Source organism: Carcharodon carcharias, chromosome 20, assembly GCF_017639515.1.
Source record: "Carcharodon carcharias isolate sCarCar2 chromosome 20, sCarCar2.pri, whole genome shotgun sequence".
NCBI lineage: Eukaryota > Metazoa > Chordata > Chondrichthyes > Lamniformes > Lamnidae > Carcharodon > Carcharodon carcharias.
Genome location: NC_054486.1, coordinates 69,303,460 through 69,322,283, shown reverse-complemented (window position 1 = coordinate 69,322,283; position 18,824 = coordinate 69,303,460). Strand labels below are relative to the sequence as shown.

Genomic DNA, 18,824 nt, shown 5'->3' with positions numbered 1-18,824 from the left:
CAAAGCTTTCCTTAATTCTGGGAAAGCAGATGAATAACTGTAGATGCCATGTCTCCAGTTTTTAGCTAAGTAAACCCAGCTGCAGTTTATGATCTTACATTTCTAGCTGTTAACCTCTTAAGTCAACATAGCCCCAAACTTTTAAATGTAATAAACTCCAAGATTGTTTGAATTGCATTTACTTCAGGGCTGCTTTCAAAAAAATTCAACCAAATAACCTAATCTTCTACAGTTAAAACTTTAGTTCCTAAAACTAAATATATATTCTAAAACATATGAACTATGACATAAGGCATATGTAAATTTTACTCTGGAATATACCAACTGACACCAATGGATGTGGGCAGCCTGCCTCTGCTGAAACAAATCTGAACTGGTCACTGGGATATGCATAGAACACAAGACTACAAGATCACACAAATAGGAGCAGGAGTAAGACACTCAGCCCCTCGAACCTGTCCCACCATCCAATAAAATCATAGATGATCTGATTGTTTCCTCAACTCCACTTTCCTGTCTTCCCCACATAACCTTTGACTCCCTTGTCGATTAAAAATCTATCTAACTCAACCTTGAATTTTTTCACTGACCTGGACTCCACTGCTCTCTGGGAAGAGAATTCTGCAGACCAATGACCCTTTGAAAGAAAATAATTCTCCTTATCCTACTCTTAAATGGAAATTCCTAATTTTAAAACTGTGTTCCCTAGTTCTAGACTCCCCCACAAGGAAAAACATCCTCTCAGCATCCACCCTATCAAGCCCCGTCAGAATCTTATATGTTTCAATAAGATCACCTCTCATTCTTATAAACTCCAATGGGTATAGGACCAACCTGCTGAACTTTTCCTTCATAAACTAGCCCCTTCATCCCAGGAATCAGTCAAGTGAACCTTTACTGAAATGCTCTGATGCAATGATATCCCTTCTTAAGTAAGGATACCAAAACTGTACACAGTACTCCAGATACGGTCTCACTGTACAACTATAGCAACACTTTCATACTTTTATACTCTATTCTCTTTGCTATATATGCTAATATTCAATTTGCCTTCCTAATCACTTGCTATACCTGCATACTTTTTGTGATTCATGTAAGGACACCCAGACCCCTCTTTACCATTGACTTCTGCAGTCTCTTTCCATTTAAATAATATACTGCTTTTCTATCTTCTTTCCAAATTGGAGAAGTTCATACTTTCCAACATTATATTCCATCTGTCAAATGTTTGCCCACTCTTTTAACTTATCTAAATCCTATTATAGACTCTTTATGTCCTCTTGGCAACTTACTTTCCTGATTTGCAAAAGAAGCAAATGTGATGTGAGCAAAAAGGTTCTCACACAGCCAGTGGTTCGAGTCTGGAATGCACTGCCTGGAAGTGTGTTGGAGGCAGGTTCAATTGAGGCATTTGAGAGGGCAACAGATGATTATTTCAATAGAAATAATGTGCAAAGGTGCGGGGGAAAAGCAGGAGAATGGCACAAAGTCATGGTGCTTAGCTGGTGCAGACACGATGGGCCGAATGTCCTCCTTCTGCACCATAACAATTTTGTCATTCTGTGATTCTATCATTCTGTCATCAGCAAATTTAGCAACCATACATTTGGTCCCTTCATCCAAGTCATTGATATAGATTGTAAATAGTTGAGGCCCCAGCACTGATCCATGTGGTACTCCACTAGTTAGAGTTTGCCAGCCCAAAGATGACCCATTTATCACTACTTTCTGCTTCCTGTTAGCTAACCTATCCTCTATTCATGCTAATATGTTACCCTCTACACCACAAGCTTTTATTTTGTGCAGTAGCTCTTGATGTGGTACTTTATCAAACATTTTTTGGAATTTCAAGTACATCACATCTACAGGTTCTCCTTTATCCACATTGCTTGTTACTTCCTTAAAGAACTTTAATAATTTAGTCAAAATCAATTTCCCTTTCACAAAACCACATTGATTCTACCTGATAGCATTATAGTTTTCTAAATGTCCTGCTATTACCCATATTGCTACCCTGCTCTATTGCCTTATCATTTCTCTTTAATTTCCCACACCTCTCCTCAAGTGATCTTTCACTCCTACTATTCAGTTTAAATCTCTTTCTACCATCCTAGTTATACAATCCACCAGTCTCAGTATGGTTCAGGTGAAAACCATCCCAACAGTACAGCTCATATATTCCTCAATTCTGATGTCAGTGCCCCATGAATTGAAATCCATTTCTCCCACACCAATCTTTGAGACACACAATTAACTCTCCAATGTTATTTAACCTATGCAAATTCCTCATGGCTCAGGGAACAACCCACAGGTTATTACCTTTGTGGTTCAGTTTTGTAATTTAACCCCTAGCTGTTCATAATCCCTAAGCAGAACCTCTCTGCTAATCCTATCAATGTCACTGGCACCCATATGAAACACAACAACTGGATCCCCCCCTTCCACTGCAAGTTCCTCTCCGGCCTCAAAGAGATGCCCCGGACCCTGGCACTGGGCAGGCAATGCAGCCTTCTGGATTTATGCTCGCGGCTGCAAAGAATTGTGTCTATTCCCCTGACTATACTGTCCCCTACTATCACTACATTCCTGTTTCTTTCCCCCCACTTGAATAACTGCCCCTGAACCACAATGCCATGATGTGTTCGCTCATCCACTCTGCAGCCTCTGCCCTCATCCATACAAGTTGCAAGGACCTCAAACTTGTTGGGCAATTGCAAGGGCTGAGGCTCCTCCACTTCTTCCTTCTTGATCCCCATACCTGCTTCACTAGCAGTCACACCATCTTGTCCTTGACTTTGGACTAAATCAGAAGATCCTAGCCTAATGAGTGTGACTGTCTTCTGGAACAAAGTGTCCAGGTAACTTTCCTGCTCCCCAAAGCATCGCAGTGGCTGAGACTCTGCCTCCAGCCCATTAACTCTGAGACAAAATTCCTTGAGCTGCAGACATTTACGACACACATGATTGCCATGGATCACACTGGCACCCACCAGCACCCACATACTTCATCTGCAACACATCACCTGCCCAGGCATCCTTATTGTGTTTTAATTTATTAATTGATTTTATTAATTAAGTTTTAACTAATGGCTCTAGTCCAGCTTGTGCTTATATTCTTATTAATTCAATTAATGTTCTACTTAACCCAATTGAAATTCCCTAGCTTAAATAAGATGAAGTAGAAAATACTGGCCAAACCAATCACTAACCTGCTTTCCTGTCCTGTCACATCTTGATTTTTTTCTGAATGCAGGCTCTGAACCCACAGACTGGCTACTGACAGCTCTTTAATACCCAGCTCTCCTGCTGCTCACGCGGTGAAATCTCATTCTCTATGGAGCTTTTTTATACCCCGCTCTGCTCTCATTCTTTCTCGCCACTCACAAAGTAGCCCAGTCAAGGCTCTTCTTCCAATTTTCTCTTGACTTGTGGAATCGCACATCTGACCAGCATTTACATAATCTCACACCTCTGATAAGGAATTCAGTAGACTGAGGAAGTGCTTTATAAATCATACCATTCTGTGATGCTGTGTCACCCATAATATTCCTCATAAGAAAAATTCATATTTCTCATAGGATTTACTGTTCTTTCATAAACTCCATCAAAGATTTATTTTCTTGTCCCACTACATTTCCACTTTCATGCATCTGTTCTGAGCTGTAGGGTTGTGCAATGATGCCAATACTTTCTTCAAGCCACATAATGGCCCCATACAGGAAGGAGCCTTGTTGCATGTGGTGGAAATCACTCCATGAAGAAAAGTGAGTTTAAATGACAGTAAAATCTACAATGCTTCTGGATTTTGCTGCTACTGGAGTAACCTTCCCAATCTCTGTTCAGTAACATCTCCTACTGTGTAGTGATTCATATAAAATTTCAAATCTTTGTTATTTCAGAAAGGAATTCTTTATGGTCACTTAGCCAAAGTAATTCTATAAATCCTAATTATGACAGCATTGAACTCCTTTTCTGCTTCTCATCATCACAAACAAAAGACAAAGATCAAGCCCTCTTCAAAAAAGAGTCAAAGGAGGTAATTACAGAATAGTGCATTATTTTAAGGGAAGCATGATATAATAGCTCAGTTCTGCTCTTCTGATGATGTTATAGTTTCTCATATTTCTGAGAAACTCAAATAATTTGTGATGATAAGAATGCATTTCCCACCTGAACATATTATTATATATCCTTTAAGTGTCAACCTTTGCTCAATGGTAGCAGCCCCACCTCCTGAATGTGGGTTCAAGCTTTATTCCAGAGACAAACACATAATCTAGGCTGCTACTTCAGTGCAGTGCTGCAGAAGTGCTGCACCATCAAAGGACGGGTAAGTCGGCGTGATCCCCGAGGGGCAGCGAGTCGGATTTGTCAGCCCAATTTTCTGCTTTTCAGCTCATTAATTATGCATCAATGAGGAGCTTGTTGAATCTTGTGACGGGGCGGGCAGGGATTTGTCTGCCTCACTAATACCTCATGGGGTCAAAGGTCTTGGTGCCATACTTAAACGTTACCCGCACAGACATTCACTCAGGCCAGGTGTGTTGTTTAGTTCTGCTTCACCATGGCACCCAAAAGAACAAAACACTCCGCTCCACAGTTCAGTGAGGTCTCTCTGGGGATTCATCTCCAGGCCGTCCAGGAACGGCAGGAAGTCCTCCCAACACAGCACGATGGCCTGGGAGGAGGTCTCCTGGGAGGTCAGTGTCCATGGCCAACAGAAAAGGACCACTCTGCAGCACAGCGCATGAATGAATGAACTGATGTGCTCCACCAGGTAAGTGAAACTCCTACTCACTCCAAGCTCACACTTTCAAAAGGACATCAAGCCATCTAAGGGTTAAAGTCCACAGGGCCGCCACACATTACTAGCAGATGGGAAATCAGCCCAGCATGTCTGCCAGCCACTTAAAGCTCAGCATCTCACATAACATCCTGCACACACCTTAATCCTTCACTGAGGTGGGCTCAGCACACACAACAGACACGCCTGCTTCTGAACTACTCTTTCATCCATACTGCTTATGGCCAATCCACGTGTCTTTATGCTGGACAAGATGTCCCACATCAGAAGGGAAGGTGCGAAGACCAGAGGGGGGATTCCAGAGCTGAGAAATTCCCCACCCATGAGGAGCAGGTGGCTGAGCTCACTGCCGATCATTCCTGCACAAAGGGCGAGATCGGCCCTTCCCTCCCAACAAGCCAGTGACAGTTCATCCAGTATCAACAAGATGGGAACAGTGACTGTGAGTGACCTCCAATGGCCTGCCTAGTCAATCACTAATTATCTCTTCGGTCTATTCCAACTACCAGGAAGAAAAGGTAGAGGGAGAGCTCCAGCAAGCCCTCAGCCTCAGCCCCTAGGCCGCCTCAACCGAGGAGGCAGAGAAGCCACTTATTGAAGACCCGTCACTGCATACACCTGCATGCTCCACCAGCGCAGATATATGCACCTTGATGGGTCCGAGTTCTAGAGTAGGCTCGGGTTGATAATCTGGTTATCACCTCACAGACACTGATTCACAGCAGGTGGAGGCCATCAAAGCTGAAATTTCTGACGGAGGACTGCTGGAGACCAAGCCCCTGCTGAGTCCAAGTCCCATGATGAGCCTCTGGAATCGACTCCAAGAGAAATGTTGGAGATGCAGCAACAGGCAGGGCAACATCAGGAGAGTTCTCAGAAGCTGTCAACAGACTGGAATGAAGGATAGAGGAGTCTGTCAATGTTTTGTCTGATGTCATGGTTCTGGCATGTGAGTGCATCGAAATCTCTGGGAAGGGTGGCAGCTGCCTTGGAGACCCAGATCCAGCAGGTTCTGTCAGAATTACATTCAGATCTTAACACCATCACTCTAGCCATGGGCGCACTTCAGCAATGGCTAGGTGAGAGAGGGATGGGGCACCTTTACTTCCCTCCAGGTGCCCCTGTTCCTTAAGGAGTCATAGAGAGGCCTTTGGGCACCCACGGGGAGGAGGAGCACCAGTCAGGCACCCCGGGGGCATTCTTCCATGACCCTCCAAGGGTGCCCTGCCAGTCCAAATCCTCTCTGCAAGTCACCCCACCAACTACAACAGCTCAGGCCACGGAGGGGGCACCTGCCACAGAGCATCTGCCCCTTGGCAGGCCAGAGCCTTCCATGCCTCGGGACACCAGAGGACACCTACCAGAGTCATCTCAGACAGCGGGGCATTGCAGTCAGCAGGCTGCCTCCATGTCTGCTGCAGATGTCGGGGCTGCTGCTAAACATAGCAACAGGGTAATTAAAATTAAGAAGTTTTGAATGCACAAAGTGTTCATTCACTGTATATAATCTGCACTGTTTCAAATATAGTTTACATTTATCTCTCCCCAAATCTCAGGTAATGAATGTCTAATCGATGCGATACAAGGACCGGTGTTCATTCAAGGGTACAAAATGAATCCTTCCCAATTATCTCCCATCTGGTTCGTCAGTTCCATTAACTCTCACTCAATCGCATCACAGTGAATTGCCTTTATTTTCACATCTGCGACATTAACAAAGACAATTCATACGTGAGAATGATGGCTGCACAATACACATGTGACCCTCAGATGTCAGACAGACACTATTTGGCCTCAGGAGAATTGTTCATCAAATTTAGTGATTATCCTGATGCTGTCACACTGAAGTCTGTAGTTTGTGGATATGACAAGTATTTATCATGATGAACATTAAAATTGTTTCTCCAAAGTGTACTTTGCAATGATATTTATTTTATGACCGAGTCTTTGGGAAAAGTGATATTCATCATCAAATACCATAGGCTTTCATGCCTCCCGGCGTGTTTTCTTCTCCATGTTTAAGGCTGAATGTTATTCTTTTCTTAGTTCCCACTCTCCCCATGCATGATGCTAACTGATTGAAGTAGTTTCCACTCGGTGACATTAGAAATGTCTGCTAGAGAGGAAAGAGTGTGTGACGTCAGAGGTTGTGCTCATCCTGATGAAGCCGTCTACTTACCTGTGAGGATTGTACTTTGCACCTGGACAGCTGCCTAGTGGTGCTTTACAGAATGCTCCTGTAACGGCACAGTAACGAATCGATATGGAATTCATTACGTGACTGCACTCATTGACTAAGGATATATAGAAAGGATTGGCCTTTGTGAGCTGGACAATGTTAAGGACTGTCATGCTCTGAACATGATGCTTTGGTACATCTCCTGAGTGCTCAGCCGGATCTATGAAGGGAAGAAGTTGCCATTGACTCTGTGTCAGTACTGACTGGGCCACGTCTCTACCAAATGCCAATGCAGAACGTAGACTTGGCAGGCTTTCAATGAAAGTCATGACTGTCTGTGAAAAATCCAATAATGGCCCTGCTGAGCTACTTTCTGTGATAACAAATTAAACATAACTCACAGTTTTGGGTGTATGTGTTAAGTAACAGGTCACTGCATCCTGATGTCCGGTGGCATCCTGGGGCTCGGTAGCAAGATGAGGCCTCTGCATTTTTCATGCATGAGAGCTGGTATTTGGAGAGATGGTGCTGTCCGGATGGAGCTCCCTCTTGAGACGGTCAAGTACTAACCATTGATGAATGTTTTCCTGTTAGCGTCACCTTGCTAAGCTGCTGTCATACTGACATGAGCGCATCCATGTGTACAATAGCATTTCAGATGCTTGAGGATGCCATGCCCACTGAATTATTGACTCCATGGTTGAAAGGAATGCATTAAGTGTAGCTGCGAAAGGAAGTGCACTAGTGCAGTACTGATCACATTCCTCAGTGGTTACATGTTCCCTAGGCTATTGCACCTTCCAAGGATGACCCCATCATTAGGGTTGAAAGTGACTTATGCTGCTTCCGTGATCATTGTGAGATTGATGACCTTTAATGATATGTTGATGCTGACAATGAAGGTTTTGTGTGTCCCCTGCATCAAAGCGTGAACAGAACTTCAATTGTGAAAACTTGTCTTCACCTTAATCCTCTTGAAATCTTGTATCTATGAGGTTGTCAGGGTGCGTCTGCCGCATTTTGCCCATGCAAAAGCATCCGCATGTGGCTCGGCTAAACCCTCACCCTCTTCAGATCCATCCTCTTCCAAGTCCTCCTCCTCTGAGGAGACATCTCCCTGCGGCAAAACATCCTTCCTTTGTAGCGCTAGATTATGCAGGATGCAGTGAACAATAATGATGAGGGACATTCTCTGTGGTGAGTATTGGAGAGCCCCGCCAGACCGTACCAAACATTGGAAAAGGATCTTTAAAAGGCAAATAATCTGCTCTGTTCAAGATCTTGTAACAGAATGTGCAGCATTGTATCTCTTCTTAGATGCACTCTGTGGCCAACCAGCAGGTTTCATTAACCATGTCTTCTGGGGATATTCCTTATCACTGAGGAGCCATCCCTCTAAACGCCGAGTTCCCTAAAATATCTCTGGCACCTGGGATTTACTCAAAATGTATGAGTCATGTGAACTCCCTGGGCCTCTCGCACAAACATGCTGGATCTGCTTTCTGTGATCAGAAATGAGCTGGACGTTCAGAAAGTGAAATCCTTTTCTATTAATGAATCTCACAGGCTGCTGCCAGGGGGCTCTCAAGGCCATATGTGTGTAGTCGATGGTGCTCTGCACTTGCGTGAATCCTGAGATCACAATGAATCCCACAATTCTGGCAACCTGGCTTGTGTCATCCATGCAGAACTGCATGTAATGGTGAGCTATACTGAAAAAGGCATCTGGCACCTCCCTTATGCATTTGTGTGTTGCCGATTGTGAGATTTTACAAAGGTTCCCAGTGCAGCCCTGGAAGAAATAGCTTGCAAAAAAGTTCAGTGTGGCGGTAACCTTCAGAGCAACCAGAACTGTTTGCCTTACGAGTCAATGTAGCTGACTTCCTCACAGAGAATGTGGCAAACGTGAGCTATCTCATCCCTAGACGAGTGAGTCTTTCACTCATCTCCATTTATGAGCTGTGTCTCCTGAAGACCCTTGGTCGCGCCAAATGTGTTTATGGATTTGGCCCCTCTTCAGCATCTGCGACTTCCTGGGGACCCACTGGATCTTGATCTTCGGGGTTAATGGTCTTCCCTGAGCTGTGTCAATCGGTGACAGGCCCTTCTTCTCATTCTAATCCTAGCCACCAACAAGGGCAGCATTACATGCAGCTTGCATTCTCCACTCCTGCGTATATCTATGAATGGATACTATTGAGCAATCAATGGTGGCTCCCATTGAACATTCTCCCTCCTTATGCAAGGCAGGAATGCAGTCTCTAGCCCTTGACTTATTTTTTATTCATTCATGGGATTTGGGCATCACTGGCTAGACCAGCGTTTATTGGCCATCCCTAATTGCCCTTCAGGAAGTGGTGGTGAGCTTCTTTCCTGAACCGCTGCAGTCCTCGTGGTCTAGGTGCATCCATTGTGCTGCTAGGGAAGGAGTTCCAGGATTTTGATCCAGCAACAGTGAAGGAATGGCGATAAATTTCCAAGTCAGGATGGTGAGTGGCTTGGACGGGAACTTCCAGCTAGTGCTATTCCCTTCTGCCTGCTGCCCTTGTCTTTCTAGATGGTAACAGTCATGGGTTTGGAAGGTGCTGTCTAGGAGCCCTGGTGAGTTCCTACAGTGCACCTTGTAAATGGTACACACTGCTGTTACTGTGCGTCAGTTGTGGAGGGAGTGAATGTTTGTGGACAGGTTGTCAATCAAGCGGGCTACTTTTTCCGAATGGTGTCAAGCATTTTGAGTGTTGTTGGAGCTGCACTCATCCAGTCAAGTGGAAATTATTCCCTTACACTCTTGACTTGTGCCTTGTAGATGGTGGACGGGCTTTGGGGAGTCAGGAGCAAGTTACTCATTTTAGGATTCCTGGCCTCTGACCTCCTCTTGCAGCCACAGTATTTATATGGCTAATCCAGTTCAGTTTCTGGTCAATGGTAACCCCCAGGATTTTAATAGTGAGAGGTTCAGTGATGGTAATGCCATTGAACATCAAGGGGCGATGGTTAGATCCTCTCTGGCACTTGTGTGGTGCGAATGTTACTTGCCACTTGGATATTGTCCAAGTCTTGCTCCATTTGGACATGGGCTTGTCCTCAGTCTGTACGTGGCATAACAAGGCCACTCCTTGCATGATGAGGTCAGCCTGGAGGGCAAAAGGTGGCTGAGCTTTCCCCTCAGATATGCCTGAACATTCATAATGAGGGTCTTCATTAGGGTCAAAAGATCCATGTCTTAGGAACCATTGTCAGGCTTCTGGTGATTGTTCTCCAGTGACCTTGACAATATCTATCGATACCCAATCCTTGTGCTTATGTCCTGACTGTAAGCATGGTGCCTTGAATGCCATGACTGGTGCACTGGAAATATGGAGGCTTGTCAGGTCCATATTGGTTCTGCACAGCTGATGTGGCCCTTGATTGTTTGGTCCTATATCCATTCTGATAAGCCTCTGTAAGGATCAGATGCCAATTAAGGCCACTGCAGCATCTAGACTTAACGGATACGCACCTAATCGTGCAACATTAGTAAAGGAGCCAAAATCACCCATTGTGCATTTGACCCTTGAATCCAGCACTTAGCTGAGCAATGCAGGACATTTATCAGGTACCCCTTCAATTGGCCAAAAATTGCCGCACTGAACTCCTCCCACACACCCAGGGACCACTCACTGGTCAATTGTTTCCTAGCTTGTCTTTCCCATAGAACCATAGAACACTACAGCACAGAAAACAAGCCATTCGGCCCTTCTAGTCTGTGCCGAAATATTATTCCGCTAGTCCCATTGACCTGCACCTAGTCCAAAACCTTCCAGACCTCACCCATCCATGTATCTATCTAATTTATTCTTAAAACTTAAGAGTGAGCCCGCATTTACCACGTCAGATGGTAGCTCGTTCCACACACTCACCACTGTCTGAGTGAAGAAGTTCCCCCTAATGTTCCCCCTAAACCTTTCCCCTTTCACCTTAAAGCCATGTCCTCTCATGGTTATTTCTCCTAATCTAAGTGGAAAGAGCCTACTCGCATTTACTCTGTCTATACCCCTCATAATTTTGTAAACTTCTATCATATCTCCCCTCATTCTTCTACGCTCCAAGGAATAAAGTCCTAACCTGTTTAATCTTTCCCTGTAACTCAACTCCTTATGACCCAGCAACATCCTAGTAAATCTTCTCTGCACTCTCTCAATCTTACTGATATCCTTCCTGTAGTTAGGCAACCAGAACTGCACACAATACTCCAAAGTTGGCCTCACCAATGTCTTATACAACCTCACCATAACATCCCAACTCCTATACTCAATACTTTGATTTATGAAGGCCAGTATGCCAAAAGCTTTCTTTACAACCTTGTCTACCTGTGACGCCACTTTTAGGGAACTATGTATCTGAACTTCCAGATCCCTTTGTTCCTCCACACTCCTCAGTGCCCTACCATTTACTGTGTATGTCCTACCTTGGTTTGACCTTCCAAAATGTAACACCTCACACTTTTCCGCATTAAATTCCATCTGCCATTTTCTGGCCCTTTTTTCCAGTTGGTCCAGATCTCTCTGCAAGCTTTGAAAGCCTTCCTCGCTGCCCACAACGCCTCCAATCTTAATGTCACCAGCAAACTTGCTGATCCAATTCACCACATTATCATCCAAATCATTGATATAGACAACAAACAACAATGGTCCCAGCACAGATCCCTGAGGCGCACCACTAGTCACAGACCTCCAGTCTGAGAAGCAATAATCCACTACCACTCTCTGTCTTCTCCCACACAGCCAATTTCAAATCCAGTTTACAACCTCTCCATGGATACCAAGTGTCTGAACCTTCTGAACTAACCTCCCATGTGGGACCTTATCAAAGGCCTTACTAAAGTCCATGTAGACAACATTCACAGCCTTTCCTTCATCTACTTTCTTGGTAACTTCCTCGAAAAACTCTACAAGGTTCATTAAACATGACCTGCCATGCACAAAGCCATGCTGACTATCCTTAATCAGCCCTTGGCTGTCCAAATAATTATATATCCGATCTCTCAGAACACCTTCCAATAATTTACCTACTACTGACGTCAGGCTCACTGGCCTGTAATTACCTAGTTTACTTTTGGAGCCTTTTTTAAACAACGGAATAACATGAGCTACCCTCCAATCCTCCAGCACCTCACCCATGGCTAAGGACATTTTAAATATTTCTGCCAGGGCCCCTGCAATTTCTACACTAGTCTCCCTCAAGGTCCAAGGGAATATCATGTCAGGCCCGGAGGATTTATCTACCTTTATTCGCTGTAAGGCAGCAAGCACCTCCTCCTCTTTAATCTCTATATGTTCCATGAAACTACTGATTGTTTCCCTTCCTTCCTTATACACTATGCCTGTTTCCTGAGTAAATACTGATGCAAAAAAACTGTTTAAGATCTCCCCCATCTCGTGAGGCACCACACATAGACAACCACTCTGATCTTCAAGGGGACCAATTGTGTCCCTACTATCCTTTTACTCTTAATATACTTGTAGAAACCCTTCGGGTTTACCTTCACATTAACTGCCAAAGCAACCTCATGTCTTCTTTTTGCCTTCCTGATGTCCTTTTTTAGTATTTTCTTACATTTTCTATACTCTACAAGTACCTCATTTGCTTCTTGTTGCCTATACCTGCTATATACCTCTCTCTTCTTCTTAACCAGATCACCAATATCCCTTGAAAACCAAGGTTCCCTATGCCTGTTAACTTTGCCTTTAATCCTGACAGGAACATGCAAACTCTGCACTCTCAAAATTTTGCCTTTGAATGCCTTCCACTTACTGAACACATCCTTGCCAGTAAACAACTTATGCCAATCCACTCTTCCTAGATCCTTTCTCATTTCCACAAAATTGGCCTTTCTCCAATTTAGAATCATAACTCGAGGACCAGACCTATCCTTATCCATAAGTAGCTTAAAACTAATGACATTGTGGTCACTGGACCCAAAATGTTCGCCTACACATACTTCTGTCACCTGACTTGTCTGGTTCCCTAATAGGAAATCAAGTATTGCATCCTCTCTCATTGGTACCTCTATGTATTGATTTAGAAAACTTTCCTGAATACATTTGACAAACTCCAAGCCATCCAGCCCTTTTACAGGATAGGAATCCCAGTCAATATGTGGAAAGTTAAAATCTCCTACTATCACAACTTTCTGTTTCTTACATCGGTCTGCTATCTCTCTACAGATTTGCTCCTCCAATTCTCTCTGACTATTGGGCGGTCTATAATACAACCCTGTTAGTGTGGTCACACCTTTCCCATTCCTCAGCTCCACCCATATAGCCTCTGTAGACGAGCCCTCCGGGCTGTCCTGCTTACGCACAGCTGTGATATTTTCCCTGACTATTAATGCCACTCCTTCCCCTTTCATCCCTCCCCCTCTATCACGTCTGAAACAACGGAACCCTGGAACATTGAGCTGCCAGTCCTGCCCCTCCTGCAACCGAGTCTCACTAATAGCAATAATGTCATAATCCCACGCGCCAATCCACGCCCTAAGTTCATCTACCTTTCCAACAATACTCCTTGCATTGAAATAGATGTACCTGAGAACATTTCTATCAAGTACGGACCCTTGATTTCTGTCTATACATGCATTCCTCACTTGACCTTTATCCTCCTCCACCTCACAATCTGCTCTAACACTCTGGTTCCCCTCCCCCTGCAAATCTAGTTTATACGCCCCGGAGCAGCACTGGCAAACCTACCCGCAAGGATGTTAGTCCCCCTCCAGTTCAGGTGCAAATCGTCCCATCGGAACAGGTCCCACCTTCCCTGGAACAGAGCCCAATTGTCAAGAAACATGAAGTCCTCCCTCCTGCACCATCTCCTTAGCCACGTACTTAGCTGCATTATCCTCCTATTTCTAGCCTCACTAGCACATGGCACGGGTAGCACTCCTGAGATCGTAACCCTGAAGTTCCTGTCCTTCAACTTAGCACCTAACTCCCTAAACTCTCTTTGCAGGACCTCCTCCTCCTCCCTATCCACGTCATTGGTCCCTACATGGACTACAACATCTGGCTGCTCACCCTCCCTCCTGAGAATAATGAGAACTTGATCTGAGATATCATGGACCCTGGCACCAGGGAGGCAACAGACCATCCGGGATTCTCGATCTCTCCCACAGAACCTCCTATCTGTCCCCCTAACTATCGAATCCCCTATTACTACTGCTCTCCTCTGTTCCCTCCCTCCTCTCTGAGCTGAGGGTCCAGCCTCGGTGCCATGACGTGACCACTACAACTTGTTTCTGGTAGGTCGTCCCCACCAACAGTATCCAAAACGGTATACCTATTGTTGATGGGAACGGCCACAGGGGTGCTCTGCTCGTTCTGTCTACTTCCCTTCCCTCTCCTGACATTCACCCAGCTGCCTGCCTCCTGACTTTTAGGGGTGACTGTTTCCCTGAAACTCCTGTCTATTACTGCCTCTGCCTCCCATATAATCTGAAGTTCATCCAGCTCCAGCTCCAGCTCCAGTTCCCTAACTCAGCTTCTCAGGAGCTGCAGCTGGATGCACCTTTTGCAGGTGTAGTCATCAGGGACAATTGTGCTGTCCATGACTTTCCACATGCTGCATTCGGAGCACTCGACTGCCACAACTGCTGCCTCCATTACCTACTCCTAATTTAATTAAAGGAATTTACCTGACCCTACCCCACTGGGAGAAAGCTCATCCTCAGCCTCTGCTTGCCGAAGCTTCTGCTCGCCAAAGCCTCAAAGCTCCACTCCTTCACTGGGCCGCTCAAACGCTGCCGCTCCTCTTCAGCTTCCCCTCCTTTTATTTTCAATCTCCGTGCTCTTTTTCAACTGATCTGCCTTCAAGATCCGTGCTCTTATTCAAATGTTGAGTGCAAGAGTCCTTCTCCTCGATTCCCTCCTGAGTCATGGTGACTGCGCTGACTTCTCCCAGAATGCTTCAGTCACTTTTTCACCAGCGCCCTCTGTTGGATGCCCTTCCTCCTGTTGAGTGCAAGAGTTCTTCTCCTCGATTCCCTCCTGAGTCGTGGTGATTACGCTGACTTCTCCCAGCATGCTTCAGTCGCTTTTCACCAGTGCCCTCTGTTTTCAATTGTGCTATTTGTGTGAGGTCGAAAATGTTGCTGCTGCCAGCTTCCAACTTCCCTCATCACCTACCAAGTTCCTCCCATCCGCCTCCGTACTTCATAATTCCCCTTCCACCTGTCACTGTCCAGCCTCCATCTGTTACCCTTGACCTCATCATTGTTCATGTGGATATTTCTGTTCTTCCCCCCGAACTCTTTAATGTTGATGTCCCCATGTCCCTTCCCCTTCTTGAGACCACATGCGTACATGTGCCCTTACTTTTTGAGGCCTTTCCTCTCAATGAGACCATCTAACACTCCCCCATAGCTTTTCAGCTACCAAGTTAAAGGGTCCAGATTCCTCCCCTGAATGTTACTGTGCCTCTGCCTCATAATACCATGACTCAAACGCTCAGGACCAAATTCCTTAGGCGACTGAACATGCACTGCACACCATACTGTGCACATCTGTCATTGCCCAGAGAAGCCTTACCCTACCCAAGACCGGGACAAAGATGTGCATGCCATGCAGAGCCCTCTAACATGGCCCATACAACCCCAGGACAGTGTCTTAAATATGTCCCCGACAGCGTGGCCTCAGCCCCAGGACAGTCCCTGACTCTTCCTTGGACAGTCTTATAACTCTTGCCCCAGAACAGTCCTTCACTACTCCACTCTGTTCCTGGACACCCCCAATCCTGCCTCTGTCTCACCCCTCTGCTCTTGATTCCCCCTCTTGTCCTGCCTCTGTCTCCCCTCTCCCCTCTTGTGTTTCACACACCCTACCTAGTTCTACCTCTGTCTCCCCACTCTGTTTTCGTTTACCCCCCTTGTCCTGCCTCCATCTCCCTTCACATTTTGTGTTCCATACCCCCACTATGCCTAGTCCTGCCTCTGTCTCCCCCCCCCCCCCCGCCACTGGTCTTGTCTCCCATGCCCAGCATTGCCCCAGCTTGTGACACAGACACCCAATATGCAGCAACGCTCTTGAAGGTAGGCAAAAGAAACATTTACTGACCCCCAAGTCATTGATGAAGTGAAGCTCACCCAAGTGTGCTCCACTTACATACAGTCAGGAAACAGACCATTCTCATTATCCGCGATTGGGCCACTTAATTTGGAGGGGGAACGTAATTCTGGTGAGTCTGGTGGCCTTTTAATGAGCATTCATGAGATGCAAATGAATGCAAGTGTGGTTCCTGACATAGATCAGCACGAAACTCAGATGGCTTTAACCCGTCATCAAAGTCGGAAGAACAAAATTCGAAACTAATTTCCCGCCAACGGGAAACTGACTTTTTCCATCAGTACATTTAGTGCCCCTGCCCACCATGATTCCCACCTCTGGCAGGGGCGGAAAATTCTATCCTGAGTGTTAAAGTGGATCATTGCTCTCTCAGATAGTCATCAAAGAGGGTGTAGTACTATTTAGTGAGCAATGAAGCAATGAAGGTGCCATGGCTGGTATTTATTGCTCTACCAAAACCACCAAACAAATAATTTGCTTGTTTGTGGAAACTTGCTTTGCAGAAAACTCACTGGTGTATTTGTGTAGATAATGACAGTGATTATAATTCAAAAGTAATTTGTTGGCAGTAAGATGCTTTGAGACATCCTGAGGATGTCAATGGTACTATATAATTGCAAGTTCTTTCTTTCTATATATAACGCTTGTATATGTTAAATAAAACAATATTGTCATTTTATTGTCCTTTTGTGTAAGATCAGTTGTTGGAACATTTCCTGCATGTTATGACATGGCAGGTGATATGTGCCAGGCAGATCAAATCCATGAGGAAAGCAGTGGTTTTGCAATTTGTATTTTTTTCAAGATGTGTGCACTGAATTCAGAAGTAATAAGTCCACCAAGATTCTTAGAGATTTTTTAAAAACAGAATTAAAATATTTACCACAAAGAAAGATTTCAAGCACATACATAGGACCACTAATTACTACTATAATGTCTCCTAAAATTCCTAATTAACCTGACTCTGAGTTACACCCCCTCTAAGGCAACAATCCAAAAATAGATTTTGAGATTTTAAACAGATCCAGCAAATTAACACAATACCATAGATAGTGGAGTTCCAAATGGCTTTTCTCAAGCTCCAGTTTCTATAAACAGTAGGCTTCTGCGCAAATACTAGAGCCTTCATTAAGACTATGTCATATACTTCTATTAGGTCTATAATCTCTGATTTGTTTAGCCTGGCAATTACCATCTGTCATATCATAACAGTAAGGACTCTATTCCATTCTCCCAGTTTCTCCATCTTCATTGGATCTGTTCAGACAATGCAACCTTCCATACCAATGCTTCCAAAATGTCTTACTTTTTCCTCAACCAAGGATTCCCACCCAACATGATTGACAGGGCCCTCCACCGTGTCTGACCTATTTCACACACCTCTGCTCTCATCCCAGCTCCTCACCCCCAGAACCGTGATAGGGTGGGATTTTCTGCACCCATCCACCACCACAATCTTCCAGTCCTGCCGCAAGTCAATGGACTTCTGACTGGGGCACCCTCTCGCCAACAGTGGGTCCCACCCGTGATGGGGCTGGAAAATCTCAGCCATGGGCTCATTCTCCTTTATATGAGTTTCTCCCTTTTTAACATGCAAATTTCATTGTTTCCCTATGTCTTTGGAACTTTACCTTTCTCATAATATAAAAACTTTCATGTTGCTAATATTCTTATTAACCTCTTTGAAATTCAAACTTCCCTTCATCTACCTAAAAATGCAAATTCCCTTCACACCTTACATGCTAAGACCTCAACCATGTATACCTACTTAGCATTTTAAAGACACTTCTACACCTTACTTTTGATAACTTCAACTTATAGTCTGCTTGGCTACAAAATGTAATTAAATCATACACATACAGAAAAACACAACCCCCCATAAACCTACTTTACAATAAATCAGAAAAATATGATAATTATTACACTTTCATAACACTGCACCAGAACAATTACATTGTAGCTGAAATAATGATATAATTGCATGATTAATATCATCATTGTGCATCTATTTACAAACACCTGGCAAAGGTGTATCAATATTCATTTCATAATCAATATTCTAATGCTGTAACTACTTTAGCCTGGTGAAATTATTTTACTATACAGCTTGGTATAAATCAAAAACAATATGTTGTGAAGGTGTATTAGTGAATTAATCCTTCAAACTGATTGCATAATAAATTATTATTCACAATAACTGAACAGAAAGTTATACATCAGGTTATATTATAAACTGTCTCGAAGTCAAAAAATGATATGCTATGGAAAGAATTTTGGAATCCCTACCATTGCTGTAAAATATGTCTTTGCTCTTTCTTTCAGGTCACATTTCCAGACCCTAAGAAAAGCCTTAATTTGAATATTTTTATAAAACAGTTTAAATGGTGAGTCATGCTACATTATTGTTTTGTTTTATATTATGATTATTTTCACAAAAATAAATGCCAAATTTGCATTTGTATTTCCTTCATGTTATTGGCTTGTTGCCCTATGTGAGTTAATGGCCCAAATTTTCACCTCCATAACTGCTCACAATTCAAGGATTATGGTGGGGCAGGGGGGAAGGGGAAAACCTGGGTTGAAATCACTTCCTTTGGATCTCCAACCATAATTCACTTGCAACACGGTGCTGTGTATGCCTGACACAGGAAGCTCCACCTTAAGTGGGAGGAACTTTATTGTAATATTATCATTGGGTTGATGAGACGTCCATATTACTTTCAATTTGGAGCACTGATGGGCAACA

At 44.3% G+C, this 18,824-nt stretch overlaps 1 protein-coding gene across 1 annotated transcript in view; it reads left to right on the top strand.

Annotated features, from left to right (window-relative positions):
• Nucleotides 1–18,824, top strand: part of inf2 (inverted formin 2) — a 59,953-nt gene that overhangs the window by 26,047 nt on the left and 15,082 nt on the right. Inside the window, 2 exon segments of the mRNA XM_041214192.1 lie at nucleotides 3,900–4,036; nucleotides 18,401–18,462. Of these exon segments, the coding sequence (XP_041070126.1) occupies nucleotides 3,900–4,036; nucleotides 18,401–18,462 (199 nt within the window).